This window comes from Anabrus simplex, chromosome 10 (genome assembly GCF_040414725.1).
Source record: "Anabrus simplex isolate iqAnaSimp1 chromosome 10, ASM4041472v1, whole genome shotgun sequence".
Taxonomy (NCBI): domain Eukaryota; kingdom Metazoa; phylum Arthropoda; class Insecta; order Orthoptera; family Tettigoniidae; genus Anabrus; species Anabrus simplex.
Window position 1 is genome coordinate 59,270,104 of NC_090274.1, and position 16,363 is coordinate 59,286,466.

The window sequence follows — 16,363 nt, forward strand, 5'->3', positions numbered from 1 at the left end:
GGATACCATGGATGTATTCTTCCGCCCTCACCCACAGGCAAAGATTACTTAACGATAAGAGTTTCAAGTTATTTCTGTAAGCTTCCCATATAAAAATGTGTCATGGAAAATGTTGGTGTAACACCCAGCTTCAGATAACTCCAGCCACCACTGTCAAATACACGGGGACCTGAACTCCAGAAATACATGCATAACATCACCATGGCACAGTGTGATGCACTCTAGAAACTATCAGTAGTGGGTGGTGAATAAGTAACTTCCCTCCCGACCACCACCGCGCAGCGCAGTGTGACGATCCCAGAGTCCAGTTAGTAGGAGGTCGTGAATAACGTAGCCGTGACTTCCATGTCTCTGTCAGCAGCAAATCTTCACGTGCTTTGCCCTTACGAAAGCCAATGAAACTTGCCCATAAGCTAGGTTTTTTGGTTGTTGTTGTTGTTGTTAGACTTGTGGCTTTAATCCAGATATAATATTTATGTATTTATTTTAATAAATGACAATGAGCCATGAACACATACGTTAATTAATTAAGAATGGTTATTTATTTCATACATTGCTAGATCTACTATACCAAAAAATTACATGTTAAAATTTCTCGACACAACAAAATTCCAGCGAATCAGTGCTATCAGTTTAGTGTTGCTCTTGTTCTTCAAGATTCTTGAGGTACCATCTTCTACTGATGCTCGGATTTCATTCTGGCATTTTGAACTTCAATTTAACACCTTCTAGGGGTGAATTCATGCAACTCAGTGGTTTATGAATTGAATTTTAGAAATAAAATCCAGTGAATACCGTTTTAAAAAAAAATCAGTATCCGTTTTTGGCTGACTCACCTTTCGTACAGTAGTTCACACCACTAGTTACCACGCATAAAATGTGCTGAACACAGTGTTTATTTAGTATCCAAAAATCCCTCATAAGCAACTAAAATTTAAAAAATTAAACCTTTTATAGTCTTCTAAATTTTTTTTTTTTACATATGACCAATTCATCAAACTGCTGGGGCATGTGCTTCAATATTGCTCTTGTTTTCTGTAGATCATCGTCCTCATGGCCGTGGGGAAATCCCTATCCTGCCACGGTCGGACTCTACTGCTGAGTTCCAGCCGCTCGAAGACAAGGAGGTGGAGTACTTCTTTGCCTCAGACGCTAGCGCTGTCATCGAGCATACCAACAGGGTCATCTTCTTGGAGGTGAGTATATTCAACGATAACTCTAAACAGAGGCTTGCTGGTTTATACAGTGTTAACATAACTGACAAGGTGTAAAATTGGATTTCCTCGTTGGTTTAGAAGTTATGGGCTTAATGTCTCGATCTGCCATGAATTAGACTGTTTTCAGGCACTCGGATGGTGTTTGCTGGACTTTGGGAGTTTGTTCCATTCATGTCCTGGTACCCATTGTGAGGATCATATTCGTATCTTGTTTTCCTATTCCCCCGTCATATTTAAACGTTGGTCTCCTCTACCATTCTCATATCACACCACCGTTAACTCGTGAAGATGCATGCACACACAAACATAGCAAATGCAAAGTCATCTCCGTATAGGCCATGAAGGCCCTTGGAGGTGTGGAAGGTAAAGGCTTCTACTACCCGTTACCTCGGCACTTGATAGGGTAGACTGGTTAGCTCTACGCCCGGCCGCCTTTGCTCCCAGGAATTATCACGGTCTCATTTTTGGTACAGGCTGAGTGAACCTCAGAGCCATGTGCACCTCCAGAGGTGGAAATCTTGTTTCTTAAATTTTTCAGTTGCCTGATGGGGAATCAAACCCATGTCCTTCCAGGTGAACGAGCACGCCTTTAACACCTTGGCCAGGCAACTCTTCACACATTTACAAAGAGTATATGAAAGAAAGTTAAGATCTACATAATGCAGGAGGTCGTGGTATCAGGAAATACGTATATATGAATTAATTAGTTAGTGGCTTGTTCAGTGGTGAAGTTAACGGCTCAAGGTACTCTCTTACAATTAAGCTCTTTGTGTAGGGGTCGGACATATTGAGGGTCTGTACAGTGATGACGTATTGAGTCTTCTGCATCCAGCCTACCCTGGATTTTGATCTCCAAGGGAACGTCCAGCTTCACCCAACAGCTGATGTTCATTCCTTCTGGAGGACAGAGGGCAATCAATGAGCAGCAGAGGATGTTGTACTGTGCTGAGATTTGAACTCTACCACCTAAGCGGGTGAAATCCCTTGTCCAGGAAGGGGTTGAATCTTGCTTTTCTTCAACCTTTTGGTAACACTAAGTTCTTCTGAAGTGCTCTGAATTCTGCAGTGAAAGTTTCTTTCTGTAGTACATGTGCCCAATAAACATGGGCAACAGTGATTTCCGCAGCTGTTAACTCTCCTTCAAATTTTTCTCCTTTATGGACATTTTTCAGGAATCAAAGAACCCATTGCATTGTATGAAGCAACTTCCAGTAGGAACTAAATTTAGAAACTTCCATAAGGCTGTCAATCATCATCATCATCATCAGTGTCCCACTCCAGTCGCCTGGGTGTGGTTAACAAGACTCCTCCAAACCTTTATGTCCTTCCACTTTTCCTGTTCCATTACTTTGCCACATCCAATCCAGCTTCTCTAATGTCCTTCCAAATCTGACCCATCCACCTTCTTCTCGGTCTTCTGACTGGTCTATTTCCCTTAACTTCTTTCCAATTCCATTCTTGCTACCCGTTCCTTTCCCATTCTTTTTACATGTCCGAACCATCTGTCTTGCTTTCTGTATGTTCTGTACTAACGGTTCTATATTTAGTTCTTCACTGATTTTAATATTTTGAATTCCATCTCTTCTTGTCTTTTTAACCGATGTTCTTAAAAATTTCATTTCTACTGCTAGTCCATATGTTACAATTGGTACAAAATACTGTTTATATAATGTTACTTATAATGGGTACTTTGTCATCTCATAAAAGCTCTCTGACTTGATGATGAAATGTTGTACCTTTACTTAGTCTCTATTAATTTTAGGTTTGATTTCATTACTTCCATTAATAATGCTACCCAGATATGTAAACTGTTCTACATTCTCTAACCGCTCTCCATCTATGTTCACTTGGCTTGTATTTTTCTCTTTTCCACAGTGCATGACTACAGTTTTCTTTTTACTTATTTCCATTCCAAACTCCTTCAGATTTTCATTCCAGTCTCCTTTGTACTTCATTTTCTCCCTTTCCCCAAATCACCACATTATCTGCAAATACCAAAGCATTCACTTCATCACTACTGATACTCTGTTTTACACGTTTTATGATTTCATCCATCAATATAATAAACAGTAATGGTGACAGTGCACTTCCTTGCTTGAGACCTTCTTTTGTATAAAATATTTCAGAGTCACCACTCCCCAATTGTACACTGCTTTTACTCTCATGATCCAACATTTTTACCTTCTTAATTAATGATTTTGGCACAGTCCTTTTCTGTAGGTATTCCCATACATGTTTTCTCTTAACTATTGTTGATCTATTTGGTCTAAAGCCATATTGTTCTTCCTCTAAATGTATTTCTATTATATCACTCAGTCATTTGTCTATGACTTTCTCCATTATTTTTAGCCCATGTGATAATAGGCTTATACCTCTATAATTTTTGCATTTCTTCCTATTTCCTTTTTTGAATAGTGGTACAGTGCTTCTTTGTTGCCAATCATCTGCTGACCTGCTAAGCACCACCTTTTCAATACTTATCTTTCTTTATATTTAGGATATAAACATTACTTTTTTTTTTCTATTTGGCTCTACGTCGCACCGACACAGATAGGTCTTACGGCGACGATGGGACAGGACATTTACGTTATAGAAAATCAAATAGGCTTAAAACTAGTGTAAAAACATATAACAATGCTCGTCATGGCTAAGAGAAAAACACACAATTGTGTTGACAGAAGTTAAAAACATAGAGTACAACATAGAGCTGGTAGTGAAGTACTGTAATTAAAATCATATAGGATATCATTGCTATCAGTCAGTCATTACGAATGTTCATACATAAAAGTGATTATTATATTAATTGGAATGAAGAAGGTAATTAGAATGGTTAACTAATTAAATCTCATTCTTGCATAGACACGTGAGCCGTGTATAAATCACATATTGTAGTTGACTTGGAGTAGTAACACTTCAAACAGGATTGATCATACCTGAAGCTGCTTATAGGTAGAGGCCAATATCCAGTTCCTTTAAAATAATGGTTAAAGCCGAAAACAGGTGTCCTCATTTTTACTGGGAGTTCAAGATCATGGATGGAGAAAATAAGACACAATGAGCATGAATTGAAGTCTGAAAAATGGAAAGAGAAAAAGGATGTAATCAGTGCCTTGAAAATAGTGTTCAAAGTGAGGGTGAAAGATTGCTTACCTCTTATGTTGGAAGAGCTTTGACTGGTCACCTTAGCCGCTTGAGGGGGTCTGGTAAGCGTTTGCCCATTGCTACGTGTGTTGTATCAGTGTGCTTGCTTGTTTGGTGATGAAGTCGGGAAGGGAGGGGAGGGGTAGGCGCAACAATGAGAGCGCTAGAAGTTGGAGGCTGAGTTTTTTGCTATTTGCTTTACGTCGCACTGACACAGATAGGTCTTATGGCGACAATGGGATAAGAAAGGCCTAGGAGTTGGAAGGAAGCGGCTGTGGCCTTAATTATGGTACAGCCCCGGCATTTGCCTGGTGTGAAAATGGGAAACCACGGAAAAACATCTTCAAGGCTGCCGACAGTGAGACTCGAACCCACTATCTCCCGATTACTTGATACTGGCCGCACTTAAGTGACTGCAGCTATCGAGCTCAGTGGTGGCGGAGTTGTATTATGGGGAGGGGGTAAGGTGGAATCTGTTATTATGACCGGAGGGATGTTAAAAGGTTTATAATTGAACATTTTTGTGAAATTATGATTTATATCAAAATTAGTGAGTAACTTGGAGACCTGTTCAATTAACACTGTTGTTCTCAGGGACATCATTCAAATTATTATTATTATTATTATTATTATTATTATTATTATTATTATTATTATTATTATTATTATTATTATTATTATTATTATTATTAAAATGTTGATCCAAAAAGAAGTAAGTATTTTACAATCCAGTCATTAAGCTGCTTTTATTTATGTATTTAATAATGTGGAGGTCCTGATCAATTGTAGGATAATTGTGGCCAAAATCCCTCATATGGTTGCTCATAAGTCTTTTTTTAGGCTTTAAGGCATTATAAGGTTCCAAGTATCTAGTTCTAAAACTATGGCCAGTTTGCCCAATTTAAGAAAATTCATACTGGGGGCATTTAAGTCTGTAAATACCAGAATTCGAAAATTTGTCCTGAGAAGTTCATAAGCCAGAGTAGCATCCGCTCACAGTGTGGCCTGAATGATGTTGTAGCGTGTCGCACCGCAAAAATAATGCAGCAGTCGTGTTCCTACCAGTATTGAAAGGAGCTCCAGCCTCGGCGCTAGTTTACTTTTACTGCAAGCTGAATGAACCAGGATGCTGTCCATTGTCATATTCATGTTGTGGTCTTGTATACCACTGCCGTATTCTTGCCATTATTCTGGGGTAGGTTTCTGGATGTATTCACAAGGCATAAGGACCACTATCTGACATGGATGGGAACTGTGCCTGGAACTTGGAATTTATTGCTCATTAATCTATTTCTGAAGCTGTTAGCCCTGATAATCAATAATAAGGATGAGTTTTATAAACACTGATATATAGACAAATCAATTTACATATTTTACACAAAATATATATAAGGAGGTACATGGGAGAATGAAGTTGGTGGTGTCAGCATTCATTTGCATTTCATATTGCTTATCAGTAATAATATTTATTAATCTTTCAGGACGATGACGTAGCTGCAGTGAGAGAGGGTTCTCTGAGCATCCACCGGCTGAGACGTTCACTGGACGACAGTCACTCTCGCGAGATTATCACACTCAAGATGGAGATCCAGCAGATCATGAAGGGTATGAAGCTGATTCAAACATCTGGACTAGATTAATACATATTCATGGTCAGGATATTTTGGGGGCCAGGCATGTTTAGGGAGAATACTCCTAAAAATTCCAAAGCATATTTTGAAGCTCTCTTTTCAACAATTCATAACATGTTTTATAATTAAGATTTTGATATTACTGTACCTTTTTTTGTGAAATGTTGAGAAAACTGCTTTCAAAGGAAATACAAAAATTAAAAAATCAAGATTTTGAATAACTATTTGAAAACATAGTTAGGTTAATTACTTTGATGAAATAATGCCGGCTATGTGGCCATTGGCAATATATTGTCAACTAAAGTTAACACGTTCACTGCGTATTAGCGGAGCGCGACATACCCGCCAACCTGAGCAAAATATTTGTGTGGGACTCTTTAAAAGTTGTAATTATCGAAGTTTTGTACTGAACCCTTTTGGTCCATATTTAGGGATACCTACCTTTCTTACCTATCAGCAAAGTTCATGAGATCTGTCTCTTGGGTCGTATCGGGTTCTTCGTCACTTGCTGAGGTAAAGGTAGGGTTCAGTAATTCTAATCTATCTACTTGAATGAAAGGTCTGTTTAAAAGATTCCTAAATTTATTCGTAAAATTCTGAAGCCTTCTGATATGTCAACGATATCACTGAAATTAAACGTGTCCACTGGACACCACAATCATTTTATTACTTAGAAGGTTAGAGCACTGGTGAGCCTTTGACGTGTCTGCCTGATGGGCATTCTTACTAGAAACCATTGTCTCATTTTTTTTTTATTAAAGAAAGGAAAGTCTGGAAATCCTTAAATTCGGGTTCCATGTGAGACCACATGTACCATCATAGTGATTCGTTATGGTCCAGCCCTCGTAACACGAACTCTGGACTCTGGGTATAATTAAGGCCATCCAATCGGTGTGTGCCACACAGTGGTTATACGACATGGACCCTTAATTGAATCGATGTGACCTGCGTCTATGTCATGGACCGACATCTAAACTTCTAAGTTACTTTAAAGTCATTGTGGATGATGACCGCAAGGAAAATGATGCTACAGTGACATATGGCCCTAATCTAAGTCACTGAGGTTGATGATTCCCTGACCATCCAAGTTTCTAGGCTGAAGGCTGAACACAATTAAATTACATCGGTTGATGACCAAAGTTTCCACTTTACTATCTCCAGCACATTCACTGCTTAATCAATCAAAGTTAAATAATTACAACAGTAGCAATGCTCACAAACTTTGTGGCAGTAAAATCCATTTCCTTCGGATATGTCCCCTTAATCGTTACGTTACCATTGAGAAGGTGCTAACATAAGGGCCTAGGAAAATAGGAACATTCCCAGAGAAGAAGCTAGGTGGACCGAGGTGAGGAAGCTTTCCATCTGTAAATCCATCTGTCTTTTATTCACTGACAACAACATATGTACAACATTATATATAACATTATAGCTGAAACACTCTTTAAAGGTAAACCAATAAACTTCTATTGGCCGCTTATGTATAAGACAGAACAGGAGATCTGTTATCCCCAGAAAATATAATAGAGACAAGTAGTTAACATTAAAGAAAAGAAACGGCCTTCAACTGGCCATAGGCCCCTGGACTACGAACCCGGCCCATCCAAACAGCACAGCACACACAGAAGCACAACTCAAATCCACTTACACACACCCATTCGCAGCCACAAGCATTAACCTTTCACTCAATACACACCTACAACATTCACTCACGACTTACGCTCCGATGTTCGCAGCCCAGAAGCCTTGGGTTCGAAAGGAAACTCCCAGTAGTTGCTCAAGAGAGCGACAAATAATTAGTGAGAGTCTAACGCTGGATGCAACCAGTCACCAAGACTACGTTTGAGAAGGGAAGGGGAAGGGACAGGAGGGGGAACAACCAATGTAGAAACTCACTCACAGCGCAGGCGCACTTCAAGTGTCTGTTAGTCTTGTGAGAGAGCGTAATAGAAGTTTCTCGTAACACAATTTCTTAAATATAAAATGAAAATATTTCTAAAATAAAATATCTGTGATACCATTTACATATTCCCCAGAAAACAAACTAAGATTTCCAGAGTGCATCTCCAAGTTATTCACTTCATTAAAGTTATTTCAAAATGCGGTTTCACTGAATTTAATAATTAAAGAAATTTAAATGATTTAATAAAATCTTAAAGGACAACAAATTCTATCTCCGCGGACTCTGGTTTCTTCACAAATTCCTACGCAATTGTGTTCTCACAAATTTAATAGCCTATCGATGTTTATCTGTTGCTTCCTATTTTCTGGAAAAGAACTAAATCATTCATGTCCAGTTTATATATCTCGTTTCATGACCTCTTACTTTAAATCTAATCTAACCCTAGCCATTATTAACACTTGGATACCCTATTAATCTACGCACAAACCAAAAGCAAATTGCCATATAATTACGATGCCATATCTCGTCATAACAGTTTTATAAAGTTTGCGCACCCCTCACAGACAAACAATCACCACTACCATCGCTCTATATATTTTGGACAACCCTGAATTTGGTTACTCTTGTTCATTATACTCGAAGTTCATGGTTTCAAATGTTCATTACGTCCCCAATTAAACAAATTTACAGTATTCCACAACACTCAGGTTATTACCGGATGAAAATTTAAACTAAATCCAACATTTAATGTTCTCCCCGGCCGAGAAATATAATCTCAATTCCACGCGTGTCCCGTTATCTTACGGTGAACCCCATCAGCTGCCGGCCTCTCGCCCCCAAGTTCACTTGGCAGTAACATGGTACACCTGGCCCGTTCTACTTGACTGGCTTCTCAAAATGCTCCCTTTTAAACTCCGCCGACATAATTAAACAAATACGATATTGTAACCAACAAAATGCACAAATTATGCTTCAAGATGCCCACAATAATTATACGCGTCGCAAATTAATACCGCCATGGATTTCCATATATTGCTTTTGATTCCCAACATTATAAAATATTCCTCGGGCTTCCATGTCCCGGCTTCAATGACAGGTCTCTAACCTGATAAACAAATCTCATCTCAACTCGCACGACAACTAACCTCTGTTTCCCCACTCGCAACTATCACCGACAAAGAACTGGAATAAAATCCTTACTAGAATTCATGACGTCTAATACGCAAATGCATTAATAATGAACAACTTCGCATAACATGATATCGTATTTTATATAACTTGATTTTTACGAAAATATGACTGAAAATTTCTACTAGATCTTTTTTATTGTCAGTCAGACACAGTTTAAAATGGGCCTAGAAAAACGTTTCACTCCGTGACCAAATTCATCCCACTATACTCTCACTCGACAGTGCACTTCCACTCGATTGAAAATGAGTAACCATGGATTTCTTATATTATTTACGTCAAAATTTCAGACAGAAAAATTTTACGTCGAATGAACATCATAATTTGACATCACAAAATATAGGCAGGTAACACACGGAAATGATGATCTACATTGGAATTGATATCACTTCGAAACCCTATTCAATAACTTTTTACAACATCATACGGCACTCGCAAGACTTCAGAAATTTTATCCAAGTGGAAAATAAAACAAATGACTCTTTTAGTCGTATTCTAACATTTACAAAAACTTAATAGGGGTGACCACTGCGTCGTATATACCCCATTCAAATACACATTTAGAGATCAAGAAACAAGATATAATAGGTAGTAAGATGGAAAGTCAGATACCTTATGTAGTCACGCCAGTGTTCGTCATAGGGCTCACCTGCGACCCTGGCATTTTTATTTAGCCATTTTTACATTTCTGGCTTTACAAATCATGATTTTCTTCAGGTTTCCTGGAATAAAGCATTAAAAAAAAGAAATGCCCTTCACTTTTTTTTCTTTGAGCGCACACGATGGACTGTAATTACTTCCGCACACGAATTACTTTAATTATCACAGGAGAATTTATTCAGTACTTTGACCATCCTTTCTGGTACAATTATTTCCACTCAAGAAACTATCTCCACCTGGAGTCAAGACCCCAGCCACAATGGCTAAAATCTGGGGTTGACCTTAGTCTACTTTTGTTGTTTGATTTCACAGAGCAGCTCAACACTTTATCGTCCGCTTCGTACCATAAATCAGGAGAAGGAGACTTCGTCATGGCGTCCCTTCATATTTATACCAGTTACCCCCTCTCTTCGGGCATCTCCCTTTGTCGCCAAGAAAATTTCTATAAATTTTCTGACTTAACTAAACTGTAATTACAAGAGTTTTGAAGGTGACTTGTATTCTGCGGTAGAATAACCCACGGTATACCCTGCCTGTTGGTGGGAGACAGTATTACCACTTCTACATAATACTGACTTTTAAATCATTAACTTGAAGGGAAAACACCTGACTACATTAGATTTTTGCCTTTCCCTGAGAGCTAGGGAGGGCCGCGGCCCCACCTTGCCCCCGTGTATGGGCGCCCTTGTTGGCATTATATTGTCAGTTGGTCCTAAGAAGGTTAATAACACATCAGTGTTTGGATTTGAACAGTTGTGATTTCTTCAGTGTAAGTGTACCAACAGCCTCTGTGAAGTATCATTCACATGTCCTTAACCCAAAAGTCTACAATGTCTAGCGCATCTTTTTATCGGAAAAGTTCTCCGAGAGACAGTGGATTCGGTATATAATGATCACCCTTTCAAAAGTGGACGATTCTATGAAGAACTAGATGATACAATGTATTATGCTTTTTAGTGTTACAGTCTGGTGCAAAAAGGAATTGGACTGGGATTAATAAAAATTATCATGGCAATGTACAAAGAATGTTGTAGTTGCATGCAAACACAAGTTGGCAGGACAAGTTGGTTCAAAATCACTAGTAGGTTGAGACAAGGAAGTGTTCTATCCCCAATCCTGTTTACAATAGTAATGGATGACATCATGAGAACAGCAAAAGCAGTATATGGAGGAAGAGAAATTAACATAATATTTGCAGATGATATTGTGATTTGGGGAGAAGAGGACATGAATGTTCAAGAACAGTTGCTGTGGTGAATGGGAAGATCAAAGAATGTGGATTGAAAATAAGTGTAGAAAAGAGTAAAATGCTTGTTATGACTAGAGGGGAGAAAGAAGAGAAAGGTCAGATTAGACTTGCAGATAAGCCCCTGGAAGAACTGGAGAAGTTAAAATACTGGGGAGTGAATTAATGGAGAATGCTGGACTGGGTGCTGAAATTAGTAAGAGGATTCAAGCTGGAAGCTGTTTCTTTCATAGTGTAAGAAACATGTTATGGAAACAATGGAAACTATGTACAAGATGTATTATGTCCTCATGACAACTTACGGAGCAGAAACTTGGACAATAACAAAAAAGGATGAGAGTTGAATACAGGCAGCTGAAATGAAGTTCTTGAGGAGTATGATACAGAAGAGTAGAAGGGACAAAATAAGGAATGAGAATATCCGGGAAGAAAGTAGAGTGGAAAAAATGAATGATAGAATAGAGAAGAGCTGACTAAGATTGTTTGGGCACATAAGGCGAATGAGCGACGAAAGAATGCCATAAAAGGTGATGGAAATGCAAATGCAAGGAAGGAGAGGCCGTGGACAACCACGATTGAGATGGGACACAATCCAATGCAGAATTAGAGAAAGAAACCTGGACCGGAACACAGTGTTGGAGGAGGAGAGGTGGAAGGACCGAAGAAAGTGGAAAGGACCCATATTTGCCCCTATCCGGCTACAGCTGGATAATGGAAGATGATGATGATGATGATGATGATGATGATGATGATGATGATGATGATGATGATGATGATGATGAGTGTTCAAACACTTGGTTTACTGTAACATCAATCAATAAGATGCTGTCTTGTATGATGCTCCTTAGAATAATTTCTCCACTACTTCACTTACAGTTCCAGCTAATGGAAATCATCTCCTACGTAATGCACGCTTCAATACATCAATAATTGGTAAATTATTTTGGGACAATCGGGAATGCCTAGGGACAAGATCTGGGATTGTCTATCAAGAAGAAATGTTCCAGACTTCGTTATCAGAAAAGTGAAAATTCTGTATACCCATTGTCAGAGTGTTGTGTACAAAAGCAAACACTTCTACAAACACAAACTTAATTTTATTGATTCACCAGTTTACAAGTATTCATTCACTTTAAATAGCATTGAACCTAAAGGTTGTTCTTGCTGGTGACCATAAAAATTAACTATGCACATTATTTACAATAATGCTTATTAGTGAGAATGACTGTTGTCAGTTCCTGAGGGTGCTTTAAGTCACAATAATATTCTCGTTGCCAGAACACAAATGTTAGGGGAAGCCCTATCTTAAAGCACATGAAATGAAAAGTAAGGAATAAAGTCCTTCTGTACAATAGAATATGTCATGAGTATACTGGAGGCAAAGAAGACTACAGTGAGAGGGAGAAAGAGAATAGCTGATTAGCTGTGCAGAGGTGAAACCTCTCGACCTGTGTCAGTCCACCTGTCCAGACCACATTTTCAATAGCGGTACCCTACGTGGCTGGAATACGGTGCAGACAGGTCGGCAGCTAATCCTGCTTGCCAATTTATACTGTAAGTTGGTGTGACGTCATTATCCAGTGCATTCAAATAGTAGAAATGCAAGCTATTAGGATCCACCTATTCAGTACTAAATTATGTGATAAGTTATTAAGCGATCATATAGTTATTTATTCAGACTTATGTACCAATTTAAGCAAAAATGATTGCCATCATCAGCCGAGGGAATGTTTACAAAGACGTTCAGAAGAATTACATGCGTCACCTACAAGTTATTAGAAAGACTGATACTAAACCGAATAGCACCTGCCATCGAAGCATTCCTTCCAGTTGAACAAGCAGGATTTCGACCCAGCCGTGACTGCAGTGACCAAGTACTGTCCTTGACCACATATCTGGAGGTTGGTTTTGAGAAGAAATTGAAAAGCGTCTCTGTCTTCTTAGATCTTACAGCTGCATATGACACAGTCTGGAGGGAAGGTCTTATGCTTAAACTGATTAAAGCTGTTCCTTGCTTAAAAATTACTACACTAATTGACAGAATGTTAAGCAACCAACTATTTCAAGTTCACTCAGAACACAACAGAAGCAAATTCCTCAAAGTCAACAATGGTCTGCCTCAAGGGTCGGTTCTATCTCCTACTCTCTTCAACTTATACATCCACGACCTGCCTGAAACAGTGTCCCGAAAGTTCATATATGAGGACGATATTTGCCTTACAATTCAACGACCCAACTTCGCAGAAGCTGAAATAGTTCTTAACCGAGACCTTGAACTGTTGGATGACTACTTTCAAAGATGGTACCTTCATCCCAATCCACAGAAAACAGTGACATCTACATTCCATCTGAACAACGCAGAAGCAAACCACCATCCAAGGGTATTCTTCAAGGGCCTTGAACTACAATATTGTGCCAATCCCAGTTACTTAGGAGTAACATTGGACAGGTCTCTTACGTACAAAAATCATCTGCAGAAAACCGTCAACAAACTAAAAAGTCGTAATAACATTCTCCAACGATTGGCTGGAACTTCCTGGGGAGCGGATGGAAACACATTAAGGACAACATCTCTGGCCTTAGTCTATTCTGCAGCAGAATACTGCTCTGGTGTTTGGCTTAACAGTGCTCACACACAGCTAGTAGATTCACAACTTCGTCAAACCATGCGAATCATAACTGGTACACTTCGTGCTACACCGACCCAATGGTTACCGGTTCTCAGCAATATACTACCTCCACATATCAGGAGACAGAAGGCCCTTTTTCAGCTATGGACCAGAATGCTAAAGAATGAACGTCTACCTGTTCATGAGGATATCAGACAGAAATGCACACGCCTGAAGTCTCGCCAGCCTGCTTGGAAGACAGCCGTGAAGATAACATCTAGTGAATTCAACCCCACCTCTAAATGGTTAACAGAGTGGTCTTTATCCCCAGCTCGGGCAATAGTGGATATTAATAACCCATCCACAAAGCTGGCAGGCTTTGATCTGCCACGTTGCACCTGGAGTAGACTAAACCGCATGAGATGTGGAGTAGGTAGAACAGCATCTACTTTACACACCTGGGGCTGGTCAGTTTCTCCATACTGTGATTGTGGGGAGGTTCGACAAACAATGAAACATGTAGTGCAGGAATGTCCACTCCGTGCTTTCACTGGCACCATGGAAGACCTCAACACAGCAACACCCGAAGCAGTGAAGTGGGTGGCGGGTTTGGACATTCACATTTAGTGACATGTACATCACTCACACTCAGTGTGTATATATGAACTGTCAGAGTTGATAGGTGGATAGCGATGTAAATATATTGTGTTTTCTTCTTGTACTTTCAAACTTTGTAAATTGCTTTCTTTGACTGTATAGATATGATAATTTGTATTTACTTTGTACTCATCTTTCACTGGTTGTGTAAATAGTTTATGGGTTGTCATTATTCATCATACGCCAAACAAACAAACAAACCAGTAATTTAAAAAGATATTCATGTAAAAGCTGAAAGTATTTACAAATGTTACGTGATAGTCATTAAACATTTACATAGTGAGGTGTACACCATAACAATTATATAATTAAAAGTTAACACACTAGAACATTTTTGAACTATCCACTATGTAATAAAATAGAGGTTGTTGTCAGTTTTTTAATTACAAAATATATACAATTTTATTGTTTGTTAAACAGCTTGATTCATTTTAAAATTTTATAGGCCTTGTAGCCATATTGATAGGCTAAATGAGGCAACCAGTTTCTAGATCAAAGGAAGTTCCTCGAAGAAATATAGGCTACTTAATTGTATAGAACATTCAACTTAGACTTTACAAAATTTTGAAGCTAAATAGATTATTTAAATACACATTATGTCCTATGTAAGTAAAATAGACTTATGTAGTCTATGAATCACTAAAATTATCTATTTGGCTTCAAAATTTTGTTAATTCCAAGTTGTCGATACAATTAAGTAGCCTAAATTTCTTCGAGGAACTTCCTTTGATCTAGAAACTGATTGCCTCATTTAGCCTATCAATATGGCTACAAGGCCTATAAAATTTTAAAATGAATCAAGCTGTTTAACAAACACAAATTGTGTGTGTGTGTGTGTGTGTGTGTGTGTGTGTGTGTGTGTGTGTGTGTGTGTGTGTGTGTGTGTGTGTGTGTGTGTGTGTGTGTGTGTGTGTGTGTGTGTGTGTGTGTGTGTGTGTGTGTGTGTGTGTGTGTGTGTGTGTGTGTGTGTGTGTGTGTGTGTGTGTGTGTGTGTGTGTGTGTGTGTGTGTGTGTGTGTGTGTGTGTGTGTGTGTGTGTGTGTGTGTGTGTGTGTGTGTGTGTGTGTGTGTGTGTGTGTGTGTGTGTGTGTGTGTGTGTGTGTGTGTGTGTGTGTGTGTTTTTTTTTTTTAATGATTGAAAAAACTGACAACAACCTAAATTTTAGTACATAGTGGATAGTTCAAAAATGTTCCAGTGTGTTAACTTTTAATTATATAATTGTTATGGTGTACACCTCACTATGTAAATGTTAATGACTATCACATAACATTTGTAAATACTTTCAGCTTTTACATGAATATCCTTTTAAATTACTAGTATATGTCAACAATAAGAAGTTAAATGTCATTGTAATTCTTTTGAATGTCTTTGTAAAGATTCCCTCGGCTGATGATGGCAATCGTTTTTGGCGAACCTGGTACCATAAGTTTGAATACATGAATATGTGATGACTTAATAACTTACCATATAATTTAGTACTGAATAGGTGGATCCTAATACCTTGCTTTTTTACTATTTCAATGTAAATCTCGATTCAATATGGACCCTAAAATGAAGTTTTTGACGTTTAATATTATCCAGTGCTGCACTCTGGCATGTTTACTGCGGACGTAGGCGCGTGGCGCGTGGCGCGCAGTTCAATAAGGGCACCACAACACAGAGCTGTGTCCAAATAGGGAGCAGATATTCAGATTGGTTTGTTACTTCTAAGGGAGTGCAACAAGACAGTGATTGTCGCCACTGCTATTCATCTCTGTAATGGACAAAATCATAAAGAGGGTGAAACAGTGTGTCAGTACTGATTTCAAGGCATTGACTTTCGCAGACGACGTGGTGATTTGGTGTTGCATGGAGGATGAAGTGCAGTCAAAACTAGATGCCTGGAAACCAGTTTAAGGAGTTTGGCCTAAAAATTAGCCTTACAAAGACAGTAGGCATGAAGGTTAGCTGGCAAAGTAGTAGTATGAATATTATGCTGGATGAAAAGAAGGTAACAGAATTTGATCAGTTCTAATACCTTGGGTGCATTACTCGAGATGGCCGTTGCACAGATGAAATCACCAATAGGATTCAGAAAGGAGCTCATTTGTACCATCAACTCAAGAACCTCC

At 38.8% G+C, this 16,363-nt stretch overlaps 1 protein-coding gene across 3 annotated transcripts in view; it reads left to right on the plus strand.

Moving 5' to 3' along the window:
* LOC136882406 (glutamine--fructose-6-phosphate aminotransferase [isomerizing] 2) overlaps positions 1-16,363 on the plus strand; it is a 211,509-nt gene that overhangs the window by 159,510 nt on the left and 35,636 nt on the right. For all 3 annotated transcript variants that reach the window (XM_067155038.2, XM_067155039.2, XM_067155040.2), the window contains 2 exons: positions 1,042-1,196; positions 5,840-5,963. In XM_067155038.2, coding sequence (XP_067011139.1) covers positions 1,042-1,196; positions 5,840-5,963 — 279 coding nt within the window. The remainder of the gene's footprint in view (positions 1-1,041; positions 1,197-5,839; positions 5,964-16,363) is intronic.